At 38.0% G+C, this 22,402-nt stretch overlaps 1 protein-coding gene across 3 annotated transcripts in view; it reads left to right on the top strand.

Annotated features, from left to right (window-relative positions):
* Positions 1 to 22,402, top strand: part of PIK3C2A (phosphatidylinositol-4-phosphate 3-kinase catalytic subunit type 2 alpha) — a 103,607-nt gene that overhangs the window by 15,097 nt on the left and 66,108 nt on the right. For all 3 annotated transcript variants that reach the window (XM_024731560.1, XM_024731561.1, XM_024731559.1), the window contains exon 2: positions 13,654 to 14,793. In XM_024731560.1, the coding sequence (XP_024587328.1) occupies positions 13,720 to 14,793 (1,074 nt within the window). In that variant the 5' untranslated portion in view covers positions 13,654 to 13,719. The remainder of the gene's footprint in view (positions 1 to 13,653; positions 14,794 to 22,402) is intronic.

Genomic DNA, 22,402 nt, shown 5'->3' with positions numbered 1-22,402 from the left:
GAGTCAGAGAAAGTTGTGGTTATAACTAGGTTATCAGGGAGGACTTTACTCATATGTTACCTTCTCAATAAAGACTTGAAGGAGGCGAGAAAGCGAGTCATTCAGCTATCCAGGGGAAGAACAGTCCAGTCAGAGAAAACAGAGGAGCAAAGCCTCTGAGTGAGAAACATGATGTATTTGAGGAACAAGGCGGCTCGTGTGACAGTAGCAGAGAGGAGAGTTATAGGAGAGAAGAAATAGGGGACCAGATATTAGAGTGCCTCGTGGACTATTGTAAAGATTTTATCTTTTCTCTGAGATAGGAGCTGTTGCAAGTTCTGAGCATAGGGGTGAGATGATCTTTTTCAATATCACTCTGGCTGCTGTGTTGAGAATAGTGTGAAGGGGCAGGATGGAGGAGTGCTGGAGACAGATTGAGAGGCTATTTCACTAATCCAGGCAAGAGATGATGGTTGGTCTAGGATGGTAGCAGGAATACAATGAAGAAATGCTCAAATTCAGAAATATTTGAAGGTAACGCCTTTAAGATTTTATGTACATATCCGTAACTATCTCATAGAGCAGGGGTGCCCAACCCCCAGGCCGCGGACTAGTACCGGTCCGTGGCCTGTTAAGAACCGGGCTGCACAGCAGGAGGTGAGTGGTGGGTGAGGGAGCGAAGCTTCATCTGCCGCTCCGCATTGCTCCCCGTCACTCCCCATCACTTGCATTACTGCCTGAACCATTCCCTACCCCCCCATCGCCCCACCCCCGTCCATGGAAAAATTGTCTTCCAGGAAAGTGGCCCCTGGTGCCAAAAAGGTTGGGGACCGCTGTCATAGAGCCACTACCAAACATTGCTGCCTTCCTGACAAGCTATAATTGAATTAAGATTTTCTAATTTAATTCAAATAAGAAGCAAAATAAATAAACTGGGTATACATACAATGGTGAGAGTGTGCAGTCATCTATCTCAGTGATAGGAATATCTTACTATTCATTTTTAAATGTTTTACTTGTGTTTTTAAATGCAGTGTATAATTTTTTACATAAATTGATCATGTTATGTGCAATGCCCATTAAGTGATTCACAGATGGTGAAAATTTGAAAAACCATATTTTATAGTTTGTTGTTTTCTTTTACAGTCTTAACGCTTTCCCCATATCCCTTAATGAGTTAGGGCAGTGTCCTTAATTTAGCCTATAGATTGGCAAATGACAAAGGACAGTATAGCTCTTGTATTTTTTTTACGGCATCACTAAAAAGTTGTACTCCTTGTGTTCACATAATTTGCCAGGTGTGGGTAAGAAAAAACCCCACATACTATTCGTAATGCAGATGTTCTTTATTTTTCACATACCATGTATAATATAGACATGAAAATGTATTTAAAATATGTGAGGAGTGGATTCTTTTTTATTGTGAAATAACACAGAAAAAAGTGCATAAATCGTATATGATTGTTTAACAAATAATTGTAAAACCAGCACTTGTGTAACCAGTTGCAATGTTAGAAACTAGAATGTTGCTGGTATTCCAGAAGTCCCCAGTGTACTTCTCCCTTCATAAATCTCTCCTCCCTCCATGAGTAACCACTATCCTAACTTTTGATAATCCTTTCCTTTTCTTTGAAGTTATACCGTTATGTAAGCATTCTTAAACAATGTAGTTTAGTTTTTCATGTTTTTGAACTTTATGTGAATGGAATCGTTGTATGTATTTTTGTCTCTCCATTTGCTTAACATTATGTTTCTAAGTTTTAGCCACTTTTTATGGTTCTAATTCGTTCATTGGCATTGATGTACAGAATTCCATTGAATGAACTATAATATAATAAATAAACATTTGGTCTTTGTCCCTGGTTCCTGTCATACAACTCCTAAAACTCTTGGAATCTCCAGACGATTGTCTTTTTGTATGCTAATAAGATGACTGTTGTCTGGGATCCCTAGATAGTTTCTGGATGAGGGCTGGTTGCCAGAAAGACCAAGGTGTGACTGCAGGTTTGGAACTTTGAACCCTACCCCCTGACCTCTGGGGAAGGGAGAGGAGCTAGAGATTGAGCTAATCAACGACCAGTGATTTAATCAGCCATACCTATGTAATAAAATCTCTGTAAAAACTCTTTTTTAAAAAAAAACTTGTTTTATATTTGAATATAGCTGATGTTTTAAAAATATTTATTTAGCTGCGCCCTGTCTTAGTTGTGGCATGCAGGTTCTTTAGTTGTGGTATGTGAACTCTTAGTTGCCTCATGTGGGATCCTCGTTCCCTGACCAGGGATTGAACCCGGGCTCCCTGCATTGGGAGCGTGGAGTCTTAACCACTGGACCACCAGGGAAGTCCCTGGAATATAGCCGATTAACAATGATAGTTTCAGTGCACGGCAGAGCGACTCAACCATACGTATACATGTATCCATTCTCTCCCAAACTGCTCTCCCAGCCAGGCTGCCACATAACACTGAGCAGAGTTCCCTGTGCTATACAGTAGGTCCTTGTTGGTTATCCATTTTAAATACAGGAGAGTATACAGTTGATGCCAAACTCCCTAACTTTCCCTCCACCCTTCCCCCCGCTAACTATAAGTTTGTTCTCTAGGTCAGTGAGTCTGTTTCTGTTTTATAAATAAGTTCATTTGTATCATTTCTTTTTAGATTCCACATATAAGGATATCATGTGATATTTCTTTCTGACTTACTTCACTCAGTATGACAATTTCTAGGTCCATCCATGTTACTGCAAATGGCATTATTTCATTCTTTTTAATCAATGACTAGTGTTTTAATCAACCATGCCTATATAATAAAATCTCTGTAAAAACTCTTAAATGATGGGTTTCAGGGAGCTTCCAGGTTAGTGAACACACTGGGGTGCTGGGAGGGTGGTACTTCAGAGAAGCCATGGAACCTCCGAGCATTTTCCCACCCCCAACTTTGCCTTATACATTTCTTCCATTGGTTGTTCCTGACTTGTTTACTCTATAATAAACTGGTAATGGTAAGTAATCTATTTTCATGTGTTCTGTGAACCTTACTAGCGAATTATCAAACCTGAGGTGGGATCCTGGGAGCCCCTAATTTGAACCCAAGTTGGACAGAAGTGTGGGTAACCTGGGTATCCAGTACTTGAGACTGGCATCTGCAGTGAGAGCAGTCTTGCGGGACTGTGCCTGTTAACCTGTGGAGTCTGACATTAACTCTGGGTAGTGTCTGAATTGAATTGAATTGTGAACATCCATTTGGTGTCTGGGAGAGTTGGAGAACTGGTTGTTGGTGTGGAAAAACCCGTACATTTGGTGTCAGAAGTGGTGTGTGTACAAACAGACCATCAACGTATTCTCCTTCATCCGTGTTTGGACAGGTGAAGATTAGGGTTATTTCCTATTTGGGGTAATATGTGCAATGTTATTTGAAGGTTCTAATGTACATATTTTGTGCACATATGCATGAATTTCTCTAGGGTATATACAATGGAATGTAATTGCTGGGCCATAAAGTAAGGGTATCTTCAATTTTTCTATATATGATCCGTGTTTTCTTTCTTTTTTTAAAAAATATTTATTTATTTATTCATTTTTGGCTGTGTTGGGCCTTCGTTTCTATGCGAGGGCTTTCTCTAGTTGTGGCAAGCAGGGGCCACTCTTCATCGTGGTGTGCGGGCCTCTCACTATCACGGCCTCTCTTGCTGCGGAGCACAGGCTCCATATGCGCAGGCTCAGTAGTTGTGGCTCACGGGCCTAGTCGCTCTGCTGCATGTGGGATCTTCCCAGACCAGGGCTCGAACCCGTGTCCCCTGCATTGGCAGGCAGACTCTCAACCACTGCGCCACCAGGGAAACCCCTCTTTCTTTTTTTAATATTTATTTATTTATTATTTTTGGCTGTGTCAAGTCTTAGTTGTGGTATGTGGGATCCTTTGTTGTGGCATGTGGGCTCTTCGTCGCGGCATGCGGGATTCTCTCTAGTTGTAGCAAGCTGGCTCCAGAACACATGGGTTCAGTAGTTGCAGCAAGCATGCTTAATTGCCCTGCGGCATGTGGGAATCTTAGTTCCCATACCAGGGATCGAACCTGCATCCCCTGAATTGGAAGGCGGATTCTTAATCACTGGACAACCAGGGAAGTCCCTGATCTGTGTTTTCTGAAACAGTTGTACCAACTTAGATTTTCCCATTGTTTCATATTCTTATCACTTAATATTATAAGATTTAATTTTTTCCCCAGGGTTATATGTGCGTTGTGGTATCTTACTGTGGTTTTTGTTTTTATTTTGTTTATTTTTATTTTTGGCTGCGTTGGGTCTTCGTTGCTGCACATGGGCTTTCTCTAGTTGTGGCGAGTGGGGGCCACTCTTCGTTGCAGTGTGCTGGCTTCTCATTGCGGTGGCTTCTCTTGCTGTGGAGCACGGGCTATAGGAGTGCGGGCTCAGTAGTTGTGGCACGTGGGCTCAGTAGTTGTGGCTTGTGGGCTCTAGAGCACAGGCTCAGTAGTTGTGGTACACGGGCTTAGTTGCTCTGCGGCATGTGGGATCTTCCTGGACCAGGGCTCGAACCTGTCTCCTGCATTGGCAGGTGGACTCCTAACCACTGCGCCACCAGGGAAGCCCCAGACTTTTTTATTACATGTATTATTACTTGGTGGATTTCATGTGTTTGAATGTGTTAGTGTAAATATTGCTTTTTTGAAGACTGCTTTTTCTAACTATTCCTTGTGGGTATATGGAAATATAATTGATTTCTGTATCATATCCAGCAATCTTGCTGAACTCTGGCATGTAATTCTGTTAATTATCTGCATATTCTTTGGAGTTTTTACTTTATCTGTATGTAATGTTGTTTCTTCCTACGTGATCCTAGCTCTTATTTCTTTTTCTTGCATTTCTGTGCTGTCTAGGAGTCTATAAAATGTTGAATAAAAATGGTGGTAGGCATCCTGGTTTTTGTTCATAGAGGGAAAGCTTTAAAGGTTTTACAATTAATTGTGATTTTTGTTGATACCAAATAAGGAACTTCCCTTCTGTTCATAGTTGGCTAAGAATATCTGTTGAGGTGAATATATGCTTTTCCTAATTTAATTCTTTAATTATTGATGTGGTAAATTGCATTTTGTATTTACTAAGTTTGGTTTGCTGTTATTTTTATTTATTTTATTTTTTTGCGGTATGCGGGCCTCTCACTGTTGTGGCCTCTCCCATTGCGGAGCACAGGCTCCAGACGCGCAGGCCCAGCAGCCATGGCTCACGGGCCCAGTCGCTGTGCGGCATGTGGGATCCTCCCGGACCGGGGCACAAACCTGTGTCCCCTGCATCGGCAGGTGGACTCTCAACCACTGCGCCAGCAGGGAAGCCCGGTTTGCTGTTATTTTGTTTAGAACTTTTTGTGTTTATGTTCATGAGTAAGATTGGTTTATAATTTTCTTGTGTCATCCTTGCCTGGTTTTGTTATCAAAGTTAGAGTAATTTTATAAAATGTTTGGGGAACATACCTTCTTGTCTGTTCTCTGGAAGGGTTTGTGAAAGGTTATTGTTTATTATATGAAGCCAGTGAAGACATCTGGCCTTGCAGTTTTCTTTGATGAAAAGATTTTTGGCAACTAATTCAATTTCTTTAATGGTTATAAGATTATTTAACTTTATATTTTCTATTTGAGTCAGTTTCAGTAAGTTACTGTCCTCTAGGAATTTGTCTACATTTTAAAATTTATTTGGTTAAACTTAATAATATCCTCGTTATCTTTCTAATGTCTGCTGCATGTGTTGGATGTCCCTTTTTTATTCTTGATATTGTTTTTTTAAAAAATAAATATATTTATTTATTTATTTTTGGTTGCATTGGGTCTTTGTTGCTGCGTGTGGGCTTTCTCTAGTTGCAGCGAGTACTCTTGAGGTGTGTAGGCTTCTCATTGCAGTGGCTTCTCTTGTTGCAGAGCATGGGCTCTAGGCGCACGAGCTTCAGTAGTTGTGGCACACGGGCTCAGTAGTTGTGGCACAGGGGCTTAGTTGCTCTGTGGCATGTGGGATCTTCCTGGACCAGGGCTCGAACCTGTGTCGCCTGCCTTGGCAGGTGGATTCTTAACCACTGTGACACCGGGGAAGTCCCTTGATACTGTTTATTCCTGTCTTATTTTCTTCTTGATCAGCATCACAAGATATCTTCTTAGTGTTTTCAAAAGAACCAACTTTCAGTTTTGTTGATCTTCTCTGTATATTTTTGGTGTTTTGTTTTTTATATATATATATATATATTTTTTTTTTTTTTATGCCATTTAATTTCTTCTGTGGTCTTTATTCCCTTTCTTCTACTTTTATTTTGGTGTTACTTTTCTACTTTCATGAGATGGATGCTTAGTTCATTAAGTTTTCAACCTTTCCAGTTTTCTAGCATCATTTAAAACTCTAAATTTTCCTTTATCTACTGTTGCATGTATCCAGCAAATTTTGGTATGATGAATATTTTTTTCCTTTATCTGTGTGTTTATTATCAGTTTAGTATAAAATTAGGTTTAGTATAACTTTTAAATTGCTATTGCCTCAACATGAGTAAAGGTAAGTGTTTTTACATCTTTTGTGAATTGCTTATACAAACTCTTTGTCCATCTTTCCATAGGGTTGTTTTCCTTTATGGGCTTTATGTTATATATTACTAAAATAAGTTCTTTCTCTGTGATATGAGTAGCAAATGTTTTTCCCCAGTTTGTTTTTTCATTGACATTTTTAATAGTCAAGTTATTTTTATTTTACTTTTCAGCACCTAGAACAGTGCCTGATTCATAATGTACACCCAATGAATATTTACTGAGGAAATAAATATATTCAGTGGTGCTTGTTTGCCAAACAAAAGTTATTTTTTAAAATGTTTATGTACTTGAATTCTCTTATGGCTTCTAGGTTTTTGAATCACATTACAGCAGCCTTTTTTATGCTCGTGTTATGTAGGAATTCTCTGTTTCTTTGGTTTTATGATTCTTTTTTTAACAGTTAAATATTTAATCTCTTTGTAATTTATCCTGTGTGGTCGATTGTGAAACATTTCTCTATGAAATGTTAACAGTTTTCTAATTGTAAAAAGATTAATTGGAGGGACTTCCCTGGTGGTCCAGTGGCTAAGACTCTGCACTCCCAATGCAAGGGGCCCCGGGTTCAATCCCTGGTCAGGGAACTAGATCCCGCATGCCACAACTAAGAGTTTGCATGCCGCAACTAAAGATCCCATGTGCAACAACTAAAAGATCCCGCATGCCACAACTGAAGATCCCGCCTGCTGCAACGAAGGTCCTGCATGGTGCAGCTAAGACCTGGTGCAGCTAAGACCTGGTGCAGCTAAGACCTGGCACAGCCAAATAAATAAATGTTTTAAAAAGATTAATTGGAAGTTATGTACTTTAAAAATACAAAAGTTACAAGGGATGATAAGGCCTTTGTTAAAAGGTTGTATGTTATCTATGGGGCATAAAAAAATAAAAATTTTCTTCTGAAAGATAACTAATGGGCAATTGAGATATGTTATTGACTTGAGAGAAGGGGTAACTTTTGGTAAAATAAACTTTTCCTTACCATCCAGAAAGTAATGATGCTTGTTCACAGTGCTTTTTGTTTCTTTCCTCATAAAGTCTAACCTTGTGTTGTCCACTAGCCACCTTTGTGTTGAGCACTTGGTGTGTGGCTAGTCTAAGTTGAAATGTGGTTAGTGTAAAATATATACCAGATTTTGAAGACTTAGTATAAAAAAGTGAAAGTACAGTATCCCATTCATTTTTTTACATTAATTACCTCTTTATAATATTTTGGATATATTGGATTAAACAAAGTTTATTATTAAAATTAATTTCATCTGTTTCTATTAATGTAGCTGTAAAAAATTTAAATTTCTATGTGACTTGCATTCTATTTCTGTTCAACAATGCTGCTCTAACCTAATCTCATCCAAAACCTGGACATTCTTCTTTTTTGTCTTTTTGACAGATTTGTATAGTGCCTAATAACAATGTACTTGATTATTATTATTATTATTATTTTGGTCATGTGAGTTCTTTCCCCCTCCATGAATCAATTAGAGATAGAATATGCTTTTCTAATGCAGTTTGTCTGTCTGTTTGTTTTTAAGCACAGATGGAGCCCCTCTCTCCTATTTTTACTTTTCTGTTGCCACCTCTCTCCCTCCTAGTGTTCAAGATAATTTTCTCCCACTTCTTGTTTGTTTGTTTTTTTAGGTGTTTATTTGGCTGTGTTGGGTCTTAGTTGCAGCACATGAGATCTTCGTCGCGGCATTCAGGATCTTTCATTGTGGCATGTGGGCTCAGTAGTTGCAGTGCATGGGCTCTCTAGTTGTGGTGCATGGGCTCAGTAGTTGAGGTATGCGGGCTCTCTAGCTGTGGCAAGCGGGCTTTAGAGCACGCAGGCTTAGTTGCTCTGCGGCATGTGGGATCTTAGTTCCTCGACCAGATATGGAACCCTCATCCCCTGCCCTGGAAGGTGGATTCTTAACCACTGGACCACCAGGGAAGTCCCACCACTAGTTTATTCTAAACTCAACCACGTGATTTTTCAGTTTTAGTTGAATTATTAATAAATGAGTTCTTTCAGTCTGTTTCAGAGTTTAGTCTCTCTGATAAAAAAAATGGTGTCTTAAGTTCTCTAGTCATTGATGCATTATGCATTAATTCAACAACTGTAGTATGAGTTTGAGAGTAGAGGGTAAATAAAATAAGAATTCATGCCTGCAATGAAATTATAAATTTGCTAGTCATCTGGTGATAATTAACTGATAAATTGATACATATTATAGCTAAATAGCAGTATTAACTACTTCATGATAGAATTAAAAGAAAATTTATTAATGCAGACAGAAATAACCCTAGGATTGAGGAAGAAAGTTGGTATTTATAAAGGATAAGATATGTCTAGACACTTATTGATTCCACATAACTGTTAACATAAAAATATATTGTAGTGAAGACACTTATTGATTCCACATAACTGTTAACATAAAAATATATTGTAGTGAATTAGCACTGCCTGGATTTGGGTCCTAATTTCACCACTTGCTAGCTGCTATGAGCTTGGGCAGATTATATGTTTATATACTAGAGATAATAATAGTAGCTACTTAATAGAATTTGTGAGGATTAAATTAGTTAAAATATTTTGCAATTTTTGAGAATATATGCAATTTTTGCAAAATTTTGCAAAATATATGCAATTTTTGGCATATAGTATCTATATATCTCCAAACACAGGTCTATGTATAGAGAGATGTAGATATTTTCTAGAGTTTTAACAAACATTTAACTGCAGTCTTCATAATTTTATTTTTAGTAGTGGCATAATATTCAATCCATGGAGGTACCATAATTTATTTTTCTTTGAGATTCATTTTCATTTTAAAGGAGAATATTGTTGAACCCAAATAATTGTTTTTCCATTTTCTTAGGTTCTTGAATTTTAAGATCAGAAAACATTTAGATGGGTAGCAGGACTGACTTGTTTTATTTTTGTCTGAGATTTAAATTTAAATTGTAAATTAATGTTAGAAGAAGCCAAGAGCTTTTAAATTAATTCACTTGGGTTTGCAAATGGTATCCAAAAGTTTAACTGAATAGTTTAATTGACCTCTTTTGAAGAATTTTAAAGCAGCTACAGCCTTGTGATCTGCTCTGAGTTCCTTTATGTTGGGAAATTTTTGGCAGATGGTATACAATCATCATTCAAAAACAAGTTATATTGTCTTTCCCTGCTTGAATTGGGTGAACATTAGCATGGAACATTTCATTTTGAATGAGCATGTTGGAAGTTATTTCCTGCTAAATGTTTGTCATCAAGTGAAGTTTTATTTTCAAAAATTAATGGAGCATGTCAGTGCAGCAGCCTTAGAAAAATAGCTGAGGCACAGGGTTACTTCTGGACAACCGTTTAAGTCCTTTATTATTATCTGAGTATACATGCATAATAATCTTTTGGGGAACTAAGATACGGTATTTTTTTAAGGCCCAAAACTTTAAAATATGGTACTTAGCTGCTAACAGACAGCTGTTACTGGCTACTTAGAGTTGTATTTACTTTAGCATATACTACTTTGAGTTGGAAGTAGGGATAGAGCAAGCAAATGTATTGGTGATGTATAAAAACATCACCAATATGTATAAAAACACCACAAATGAAATGACTCATTTCTCTTGTCATATATCCATACTCTTGTGCCATCTGAAATCCCTTCTCCAAGACTCCAATAGCCTTCATTCCCTCCTGTTAAAACACATGTTAATTAAATTAAGTTCCATATTTATTAAGCAAGGTGCTTTTAAATGTAGTGGGGAAGAAAAAAATGAACAAACTAGGCTTCCCTGCTTAAGAAGCTTATTCTAGTCTGTCTGGGTAGAGATTCTGTGTTAATCAAAATACTTTTGGTTATCATGGAAAAAAGTAATTTTAAACCGGCTTACGCAAGGAGAGGGATTTATTGGCTTACATAAATGAAAAGACTGGCCTTAGACATGGGTTGGATCCAGATGTTTAATGTAATAGCTAGAATTTATCTAATTTATCTTAGCTCTGCTTTCTTCTGGCTTGGGTTCATTCTCAGGTAATATCTCCTCAAGCGGTGGCAAAGATGGCCAAAACAGCTCCAGCCTTACATCCTATCAGCTTAGCAACCTCAATGGTAAACTTCTTTTCCAAATAGTTCCAGAAATTCTGTAGTTAGCTCTGGCCAGACTTGGATCTTCTGGAATTGGGGTAGGGTCGAGCGGGAGTAAGGATAGTCCAGCTTAATTCAAAGTAGATGAAACAAAAGAAAGACAAGTGGTGTCCAAAAGTTATAGATTCTACTACCAGAAGAAAGGATGCTGAGCATGCAAAAACAGCATACAAAGTAAAGATAAAAATTTTTAGTTGAGCTAAAAAGATAAATTCTGGTAGGAGCTGCTTAAGCAAAGCCTCAGACAGGAGACTGTATTTTGAATTGGGCCCTGAAGGACAAGTAGAATTTTTCTAAGGCAGAGTAAGTACAGAAAGGACTTTCTAGGTCACTCATTCAAGAAGTTTGGCAGTGAAAGGAGAAAATTAAATTGAAAGCTACTGGAGTCTAATGGGGAATGTTCAGATTTTTTTACCCTCAGTATGGAGAAAACTTGAGCATTTTTATGGTAGAGGAGCAGAAGCAAGTAAAGGAGAAATGGATAATACAAAGGAGGCAGTCATTGATAAAGAAGGGGAATTCAGTAGGATTAAGGATATAAGTGGAGGGGGCATCCTTAGAAAGGAAAAGGGGCTATTCATTCTCTGAGGATGTGTGAAGGAAGGTAGTAGTGGTAACTGTGGAGGTTAAAACAGAAACTTTGTATTAAATATGTAAGTGGCTTCAGTTTTGTTTTCTAAAAGTAAGAAGAAAAGGTGTATCAGTTATCTATTCCATTCCAAAATGATTTTGTGGGTTAGCAGTTTGACTTGAACTCAAGCTGGGTGGTTTCTTCTGCTGGTCTTGCCTTGGGTCACTCAGGTGGCTGTGGTCATCTCAACTGTGGACAGATGGTCTAAGATGGTGTCTGCACTCACATGCTTGGTGGTTGATGCTGGCTGTTGGCTGGATCTCTCTCTTTGTGCTCTCTCATCCTATGTGAGCATTTACATGGCAGTTGCTGCACTCAGGTAAGGAAGAGCTGAAGCAGTTGGGCCTCTTATGATAGGCTTAGAACTCTCACAGTGTCAATTCTTTCACATTCTGTTGGTCAAAGCAAGTCACAAGGCCGACTGAGATTGGAAGCTACAAATGAGATCAAGTAGAGAAATAGACTCCACCTCTTTATGGGAGGAACAACAAAGTTGCATTGCAGAGCGGCTGTATATACGGGAATGGGAAGAATCTGTACCCATTCCCCCCCACCCAACATTTTATTGTGAAAACTTTCAGTCATGAGGCCAAGCTGAAAGAATTTCAAAGTGAATACCCACATATCTACCACCTAGATTCTACTATTAACATTTTCCTATACTTGCTTTATCATTATTTATCCATGTATCATCCCTCTTATCAATTTATCTTATTTTTGATGCATTTCAAAATAAATTGTAGATGTTAGTACTTTTCTCTAAGTACTTCATGCATATTTAGCAAGTCAGTATTCAGTTTTTTCTTTTCACAAAACATTTATATACAGTGACGTGTACAGACTTTAAGTGTACATCATACCTAGTTTTGCAGCCTGCCAGGGAAGGGAAAAATTTGGAATAGCTTTTCAGTGAAATGCCTCAGAAACTCAACTGTCGTTGTATAAAAGAATTGCAGATGATGTCTTTCTTGACTGCCTTTCTTCATGTCATCACTAATAACTTTTTCATTTAGTATACCTCAACACTTAGGATTTTCATTTGTGTTACATTAATTTGAATTCACTTTGGACATTTCCCTACATACTTTCATTAAGCATTTATTGAGCACATATTGTAGATAAGCACTGTACTAGAAAAAGGATGTAAACAGGAGCTCTCTTGCTTTATATTCAAACTAGGTTTATCTCAAATCAGATCAGATTAACAGTAGATGCCATTTATTTAATGCTTATGCTTAAGACCAATGATAGACACTTTTAGTTGCATTGTTTCATTTTTAATCCTTTGTAATTTAGGAAATAGATACTTTCTCGTATTTTAAAAGTTAGGAAACTAGGCATGTGGAAAAGTTATCACTTGCCCAAGACCTTACAGCATCATAAATAAAGGTGATATGACTCCAGAATCCACATTTAATCCCTGTATCATATTGATTAGAAGCAGGAAATATGCCCTCTGTTGCACAGTAGATAACTAACCCTTTAATTGGTCATTTTGCTTCATAGGGTAGTCTTGATCTGAATTAAGTGTTTATTTTAAATAGAGGACTATAAATGTTTATTAACTGATCATGAGAAAGTTTACTAAACTATCTTCTAGTTTATGAATAGATACTTTAGCAATTGGAAAAGGAGAAATTCTAGTATCATAACTATGATTTAACTGCAGATAATTAGAATAGAAGTGTGATCAGAGCTATGTGACAGATTCAGCCATAATTTAACCTTTGAGTGCAGTATTACAGTTTCTTATAGCCTTAACACTTATATTATTCTAATCTATGTTACAGTATACATTTTTAAAATTTCTAGAATATTATAAGCCCTTAATTTTTTATATGATGATTTGATAAAATAATAGTTACTTGATTTTATTTACTAGGTGTTGAATACTTTTATTGCTAATTGGCTTTTGAGCAATTTTACAAATAGTAAAAGATTGAAACCATTTTGACTTGCTATTTGCATAACAGTAAACTGTGTCTGAACTCTTGAAAATTTGTGACTGGCACTTAAGCCATTTTATGCCAAGAATTCTGCCAGAAGTGCAACTGGTTAATGGCAGCCAGTGTGACAACTGAAGTGACAGCTTCTTGAGTTCATTTACTGTGTTAGCTTTCCTGTTAGGTCAGGAAATGGGATAAAGTCATGTATGTCTAAACATGTCTCTTAACCCAACAGTGTATAAGGTGTTTTAAAAGTGTTCCTTCACCAAGATTTTCCCTATTTCATTTCATTTCATGGTATGTTTGTAAGTGGCATTAAATCCTAAATCATATGTGGTAGGTTACAAACAAAACAAATTTGTGTTTTAAAAATCTAATCGAGTGTTATATTTATTTTTACGTGCAGGTCTTGATATTTTGGAAGCTACAAGAAAAAAAATAGATTGGAGAAGGTTTGGTCTTTTAAGTGGACATGGCTCAGATATCCAACAACAATGGGTTTAAGCAGTGTTCATCTTCACATCTGGAACCAACAAGAACAAAAGATGTGGGCAAAGAAGAAGCATTACAGATGGAAGCAGAGGCTTTAGCAAAACTGCAAAAGGATAGACGGGTGACCGATAACCAGAGAGGCTATGAGTGGTCAAGCAGCACCAGACAAAAAGCACAAGTTTATAGCAAACAGGATTATGATCTCATGGTGTTTCCTGAATCAGATACCCAAAAAAGAGCAGTAGATATTGATGTAGAAAAGCTTACCCAAGCTGAACTTGAGAAACTGTTGCTGGATGACAGTTTCGAGACTAGAAACACACCTGTATTGCCAGTTACTCCTGTTCTGAGCCCTTCATTTTCAGCACAGCTGTATCTTAGACCTGCTATTCAGAGAGGACAGTGGCCACCTGGATTATCTGGGCCTTCCAGTTACTCTTTACCTTCTGTTTACCAGTCAACTTACAGTAGTAAACAGACTGTATTCCAAAATGGCTTCAATCCAAGAATGCCTACTTTTCCATCCACAGAACCTATATATTTAAGACTTCCAGGACAGTCTCCATATTTTTCATATCCTTTAACACCCACCACACCCTTTCATCCACAAGGAAGCTTACCTATCTATCGTCCAGTAGTCAGTCCTGACATGGCAAAGCTGTTTGACAAAATAGCTAGTACATCAGAATTTTTAAAAAATGGAAAAGCAAGGACTGATTTGGAGATAACAAATTCAAAATCTACTATCAGCAATCTACAGGTGTCTCCAAAGTCTGAAGATATCAGTAAGTTTGACTGGTTAGACTTGGATCCTCTAAGTAAGCCTAAGGTGGACAGTGTAGAGGTATTGGACCATGAAGAAGAGAAAAATATACCAGGTTTGCTAGCAGACGATCCTTGGGATGCTGTTCTTCTTGAAGAGAGATCACCAGCAAGTTGTCACCTTGAAAGAAAGGTGAATGGAAAATCTCTTTCTGGGGCAACAGTAACAAGAAGCCAGTCTTTAAATATTCGAACAACTCAGCCTACAAAAGTCCAGGGCCAAATATCTCAGGTATAGTCTTTTCTTACTCACTTTTCAAACTTAGTGTAACAGAGAATTCATATTTGTGTACATAATTTATTTGGTAAAAGAAATATTTTTTATGTTGAATCTTGTTTTCTTAAGTATACTGTGAATGTTAGATTGTGTGGAAAAGGATTAAATGTGTTTAGGCAAATTGAAAAAAATTTTTTTTAATTAAAAATTAAAAAAAATATTTTGGCTGTGGTGGGTCTTTGTTGCTGCATGTGGGCTTTCTCTAGTTGCGGTGAGCAGGGACTACTCTTTGTCACAGTGCACAGGCTTCTCATTGTGATGGCTTCTCTTGTTGCAGAGCATGGGCTCTAGGCACGCAGGCTTCAGTAGTTGCAATGTGTGGGCTCAGTAGTTGTGGCATGTGGGCCCTAGAGTGCACGGACTTCTGTAGTTGCGGCTCATGGGCCAAGTAGTTGTGGTTCGCAGGCTCTAGGGCGTGCGGGCTTCAGTAGTTGTGGCACGAGGGTTCAGTAGTTGTGTCTTGTGGGCGTAGTTGCTCTGCGGCATGTGGGATCTTCCCAGACCTGGGATTGAACCCGTGTCCCCTGCAGATTCTTAACCACTGCGCCACCAGGGAAGTCCCAGGCAGATTGAAAAATTGCTTACTATTAATATTATCTTTTCTAGGATTGTGGATTTTGAAAACCTATAATCAAGGATCTGGCTTTCACTGATAGGCATTAAAAATAATTTTTATCTGTCTCTCCTTGTCCATTCATTATATGTAGTCCTACTTTCTTTTCCTTATTGCCTTTATTTTTCAGGGTAAATAAGGAATTTTGGTTTTTAACCCCATTATAGAAATTCTCATGTATATTGTTTTGTTGTTTTTAACCATGAATGAATGAATGAGTAGAAGAAAGGGAGGGAGGGAGGAGGGAAGGAAGGAAGTGAGGGAGGGAGGGAGGAAGGAAGGAAGGAAGGAAGGCCCCAGAGATATGGGAGAAAAGCCATTTAAAGGACTCTCTTTAAACACCTGTATTGATATTAGTGAAGAAAAGAACTGTAGTCTATATAGCATAGTTGCTGAGTTCATATAGTCTTACTGTCTGGAAAAATTAGTTAAGGGTGCCTGGGACAAGATGTCTTCTCTTAGAAGAGAGGCAGCAGGGTTTAGACTTTTCCTTTCCATAGATAGTATACCATTGAAGATTTGTATTTTGCTCTTATGGTATCTGTGGATTCTAGGAATGTTTAAGCCTCATTCTTAATGTGAATCATATCATTCAGCTAATTAGATCAGCATTTGGCTACTGTTTAGGCACTGAGATTCAACTAGCATTTAGGGGAGGATAAGCAAATTTTGCATGATTTGGATGGGTTTATGTTGAATTGTTGATTCTTAAAAACCATTTTAGATGTCTTGGGAGAAAAAAGCAGATATTAAGAAGGTTAAGAAAAAAGGATGAGGATTTCTTTGGATAACACAATCAGAACCCAGAAAAATCTTAACCAGTGCAGTGTTTTCCAAATGTATTTTGACTACAGCTCCCCACTAAGAAATACCTGTTATTAAGGTCTCTTAAGCTTTTCAGTACTGTTTACAAATTTAGTAACAGAATTTCTTAACACCTTTCAATTTAAAAGTCACAGGTTAATTTCAACTTTAAATTGGAATCATAAATATTTATTCTAATGTCATATTATTTACTCTTAATATTCTATGTCATCTTGTCATGATTTTTTGTCTTTGTATTTACAAATAACAGTCATTTCCTAAAGTATTTGAAAGGAGAAGGGAAAACTTTAAGCCAAATCAGGAAGTGTGGGCGGGGGGCTTATACCTAGTAGTGGAGCTGCTGGTTATTCTATGCTTAGCTTTTTGAGGAACCAGCAAACTCTTTTCCATAGTGGCTGCATCATTTTACATTCCCCCCAGTAATGTATGAGAGTTCCAGTTTCTTCACATGCTTGCCAACACTTGTTATTTGACAGTTTTTTGGATTATAGCCATCCTGATGGATGTGAAGTGATATCTCATTGTGATTTTGATTTGGATTTCTCTGTTGACTAGTGGTGTTGAGTATCTTTTCATATGATTATTGGCCACTTCTGTATCTTTTTCGAAGAAATGTCTATTTGTCATTTGCCCATTTTAAAAATTGGGTTGTTCATAGCTTTAATCATAATAGCCAAAAAGTGAAACAACCCAAAATGTCCATCAGCTGATGAATGGGTAAAAGCAAAAGCGGTATGTCTGTACAATGGAATATTATTCACCCATACAAAGGAATGAAGCCCTGATATATGCTGCAACATAGATGAACATTGAAAACATTGTAAGTGAAAGAAGCCAGACACAAAAAAACATGTATGGTTCAATTTATATGATATGTCCAGAAAAGGCAAATCCACAGAGAAAGAAAGCAGATTAGTGTTTGTTGGGGGCGGTTGGAGGAAAGAGGGAATGGGGAATGGTTGCTTAATGGGTACAGGGATCTTTTTGGGGGGGATGATGAAAGTGTTCTGGAATTAGAACATTTCAGTGTTCTTACCATAGTGGTGATGGTCACATACCATTATGAATGTACTGTGAGCCAACAAATTGTACATTTTTAAATGGTTAATATGGCAGTTTTTATGTTCTATGAACTTTACCTCATTTTTTTTTTTTTAAAGGAAGACACTGGTCCCCCTGATCCTCCCATCCTGCTCAGGCCAGGTTACTGCCGGATTCACATTTGGGTCAGTGTTCCAATAGAGAGATCCCTCTCTAACTGTGGATCTCCTTTTTATGGATTTAGCATGAGGGCATGGTGTTTGACACCATGTAGTCTGGATTAGGGGTATCAGAAGTAGTTTGGGAAGGGCAGCTGCCAGTAACTGGAGATCTCAGGAGCTAGGGAAAGTTGCAGTCTCTGCTATCAGGGAAAAAGAAGCCCCTGGTCCTAAAGGGAGCTGAGTTTAGGCTCAGCCCTCCCATTGGTAGAAGGCAGAGCCCCTGATTGTCCAGGCAACCCAGAGTGAGCATCCAGGTCACTTTCAAATAATCCTCCTGCTCCTTGCATCACACCTTCATGGGTATGCATTTGCACCTCTACAATATATGCATTGTAGCCACAATATGTAGATTATCTTGAATTTAATAAAATATTTATAAATGACTTTGGTTTATTTCATTATCTCTGTATCTCTAATTCTAACTTTCCCAGCAGTGGAAATTCATTTTTTCACTAAGGGAAATAGATTATTCCAGATGAGCTGAAATTACCATTCCAGGTGAACTCTGGTTATCATCTGAAACAAGTTGAGGTTTCTGGGTCTACCAGAATTACTTGCTATCAATGATCCAAGAATGGACTCAGAACCTAAGAGCTACATGCTTTTTATCTATGCTGTAAATGTTCAAACTGAACTCTTTTTTTATAATCACTGAGACAATAGAGAGTTCCTAAGAATCCTATGAGATCAGAGTGACCCATACCTATTTCACAGTTGAAGAAACTGAAATATGAAGAAGTTAAGGAATTATTAATTTTTTCATGTAATAATGGTATTGTAATTAGTTAAATGAAATCGTATTTTAGAGATATTTAAGATGATAACCACAATTATCTAGTCTAACCAACTTTATTTCATGAATGAAGAAACTTAGATCCAGAGGGTGACTTATCTCCAATTAATATTTTCTTCTTCAGTTTCTTTGTAACTTAAAACCTGTGGCATAGATTGCCAGTGCTTTTGCTGCAAAACACTTGCTTCCTTTCCCTGTTGCCCTCTGTAGTTTAGACTGGTCACTTCTGGTTCAACCGATGTTTTCTCCACCCTTTCCTTTGGTGGGGGCAGGGCTGTGATACTCATTTATATCCCTTTCATTGTCTCTGCATACATCTTTTCCTACTCATTTTTAATATTTGTCACAGTATCATCTTGATATTTTCCCTATTTGGGTTACTTTCAGAAATCATCTTGCAGGACTGATGAGGATAGGTAGTTTCTTAAAGATAAGAAAAGAATTCCCCTAACAAGCTCTGGGAAATCAGATCACATGGGAGTTGCAGAGAATTACTGCTTGTTCAAACTCTAGGAATTAGGCTTCTAGGCAAGTTCTAGCAGAAACATGTTCTTAGATTTTGTTTAAAGTACAGGGGGAAGGATCAAGGAGTAATCAAATTGGTTGCGAGAGACGTGAGTCAAAGCCAGGTAAGCAAAAATAACATGACTTGATCAGCTGATCAATCAGAGACGGGAGCTAGATTACTACAGTGTACATCAGTAGCTTTACTAAATGGCACAGTGTCTGAATTGAGGTGGCTTAGGCTCCTTAAAGGAGTTTAACTGTGGCATGACTGAGGAGGTATGTAGTTGTTGATCATTCTGTTATACTCTGCTCTTCTATTTTTTTTATTTTTTAATAAATTTATTTATTTATTTTTAGCTGCGTTGGGTCTTCGTTGCTGTGCACGGGCTTTCTCTAGTTGCAGCTAGCGGGGGCTATTCTTCGTTGTGGTGCGCGGGCTTCTCATTGCGGTGGTTTCTTTTGTTGCAGAGCACGGGCTCTAGGCACGCAGGCTCAGTAGTTGTGGCTCGCGGGCTCTAGAGTGCAGGCTCAGTAGTTGTGGCACATGGGCTTAGTTGCTCCGTGGCATGTGGGATCTTCCCGGACCAGGGCTCGAACCTGTGTCCCCTGCATTGGCAGGCGGATTCTTAACCACTGCGCCACCAGGGAAGTCCCCTCTGCTCTTTTAAAACCCCATGTAATAATTATGTTTGAGCACCACATTCTAAAAGGGACCAGTGGTAGACTAGAGTGTGTCTTGAGAAGACTACAGTGTTCAGGATCTAGAAGCTATGCTATTTAAGGAACTGTTGAAAAGATTGGAGATATTTTGCCTGAAGAAGCGAATATTAATTGGAGCTAATTCACACTCTGAATCTGAGTTTCTTCATCTATAATATAAAGTTAGTTGGACTAGATAATTTCTGAGATCCTTTCAGGAATAATATTTAAAGTTTGGAAAGTTGCCCTGTAAAAGAGGAAGTTGACTTTTTTTCTTTTAAAGTTTTATGTTTGGGACATAGGTTCTCAAAGCAGTTCAGGAAGTAAAATACCTGAAAATCATGGTATTTTTGTAAAACAAAGGTGAAATAGTTATGTTCTAAGTTTTCCAATACATTAAGTGCGTTGCTTTGTGCAAATTACATGGTACGTTGTGCTAGATTTTGTTTTTGTTTTTGCGGTACACGGGCCTCTCACTGTTGTGGCCTCTGCCGTTGCGGAGCATAGCCTCCGGACGCGCAGTCTCAGCGGCCATGGCTCACGGGCCCAGCTGCTCTGCGGCATGTGGGATCTTCCCGGACCGGGGCACAAACCCGTGTCCCCTGCATCGGCATGTGGACTCTTAACCACTGCGCCACCAGGGAAGCCCTGTGCTAGATTTTAATAGACAAGTGGTAGCAGGTGTAAAAGTTAAAATAACCTTTCATAGAAAGCTTAAAATTACGCAAATCCTATTTGTTTATATTTTTCTCTATGAATTGAGAAATTCAGTTTAGTAACTTAGTTTTAAAATTCATTGTCCCAAAAAGTAGAACAAGGACCAATGGGGAATAAAACTCAAAGAGGCAGATATACGGTTAAATGTCAATAAAGGAACCTATAAATAGCCATTTGGTAATGGTTCCTCTCAGGTGGTCGTGCATAGTTATTGGAGGTCTTTAATCAGAGGTTTAGTGTGCACTTGTTACAAATGCTATAAAAGGATTTTTATTTTCAAAGAAAAGTTCTAAGCCCTTTTATTAACACTAAAATTTCATCATTTTGTTTGTGTACAAGAAGATAAAGTTTGGTTTGATTTGGACCAAAAGGGGGAGGTAAACAGAACGCTAATAATAGGCTGATTTAAGAAGTCTGTGACACAAACATTGGTGTGGAACTTTTAATTTTTCACACACCATTCATCTCTATTTAAAAACTTTTCCCTGAGGTTCATATTTTTTGTTGGGAAATAAGATTGCAGTGCCTATTCTTTATAATTACTTTACATACTTAAGTGTTCATTTCCTGTAAGAATTTTATGCTTTGTGGTAAAAACTCTGAAGGGTATTTTTCTTCTCACTCAGCAGTCTTACTTCCTGTTTCCTTCTAGTGTCTTTTGTTCATAATAATCTAAATACTTTAGTTCAAATTTTTGTTTTCAAAACCAGGAAAAGGCATAGTACTTAAAACTGTCTTCTGGCGATTTAAGTTTAAATCACACTTTTAGTTAATAGCTATAATTTAGCTACTTTGAATAGATCCCAAAGATTTTAGTAGTGAATGAAATTATTTTCATAGAAATGGTTTTGCAAAGTTCTGTGGCTATTGACTTTTTCTAAAAGTTGATTATATTAACACTATAAACATGTATATCCCCATTAGCACAATGTCTAACGTTAATTTTAAAGAAGAGGTAAAGTTGAATAAAATGTGGTTTTTCATTGTCTAGCTGAATATAGTACATTAGTTGAGTAGATTACTGAAGTCTCTATAAAATTTTGGTAACGAAGTAACCAACTTTGTTCTGAAAAGCAGCTGATATGTTTATATTTAATGCTTAAAATACATTTATTGAAAACTTGGTGTTCCATCTAATTTCTGGGGTAAGATGGCATGACTTGTTTAGGTGTAAAGCTTTCCCATATTCTTTTTTCTTTTGGACATGGTTTCATTTTTTTTTAAATTAATTTTTGGCTGTGTTGGGTCTTCATTTCTGTGCGAGGGCTTTCTCTAGTTGCGGCAAGCGGGGGCCACTCTTCATCGTGGTGCGCGGGCCTCTCTCTGTCGCGGCCTCTCTAGTTGCGGAGCACAAGCTCCAGACGTGCAGGGCTCAGTAGTTGTGGCTCACGGGCCTAATTGCTCTGCAGCATGTGGGAGGATCCTCCCAGACCAGGGCTCGAACCCGTGTCCCCTGCATTAGCAGGCAGATTCTCAACCACTGCGCCACCAGGGAAGGCCCTCCCATATTCTTATAACTGCTTTATAGAGTATGCACTGGTAAGTTTTTGTGAATTATTGCAAACCTGCATCACTTTCCTTAAGCCCTTAATTTACCCTTTCCACGTCTCCTTGACCTCACTACCTTTTTAAAAAATTGAATTATAATTGACCTACAACACTGTTAGTTCCAGGTGCACAACATAATTTAGTGACTTGGCATTTCTATACATTATAAAATGATCACCATGATAAGTTTAGTTACCATTTGTCACTATGCAAAGTTATTACAATATTATTGACAGTATTCCTCATGCTTTACATTTATCCCCATGACTCATTTATTTAGTAACTGGAAGTTTGTGCCACTTAATTTCCTTCACCTATTTCATTCCCCCACTCCCAACCCCCACCCCTGACCTCCCCTCTGTTCTTTTTCTTCTTCTTTTTTTAAAAAAAAGATTTATTTATTTAGGCTGTGCTGGGACTTAGTTGTGGCATGTGGACTTCTTAGTTGTGGCATACAAAGTGTTAGTTGCAGCATGCATGCAGGATCTAGTTCCCCGACCAGGGATCGAACCTGGGCTCCCTGCACTGGGAGCATGGAGTCTTGCCCACTGGACCACCAGGGAAGTCCCTCCCCTCTGTTCTTTATATCTATGAACCTGT

The sequence above is a fragment of the Neophocaena asiaeorientalis genome, unplaced genomic scaffold (assembly GCF_003031525.2).
Source record: "Neophocaena asiaeorientalis asiaeorientalis breed wild unplaced genomic scaffold, Neophocaena_asiaeorientalis_V1.1 scaffold571, whole genome shotgun sequence".
NCBI lineage: Eukaryota > Metazoa > Chordata > Mammalia > Artiodactyla > Phocoenidae > Neophocaena > Neophocaena asiaeorientalis.
The sequence above is the reverse complement of the archived record's forward strand: the minus strand, read 5'-3'. Positions and strand labels throughout refer to the sequence as shown.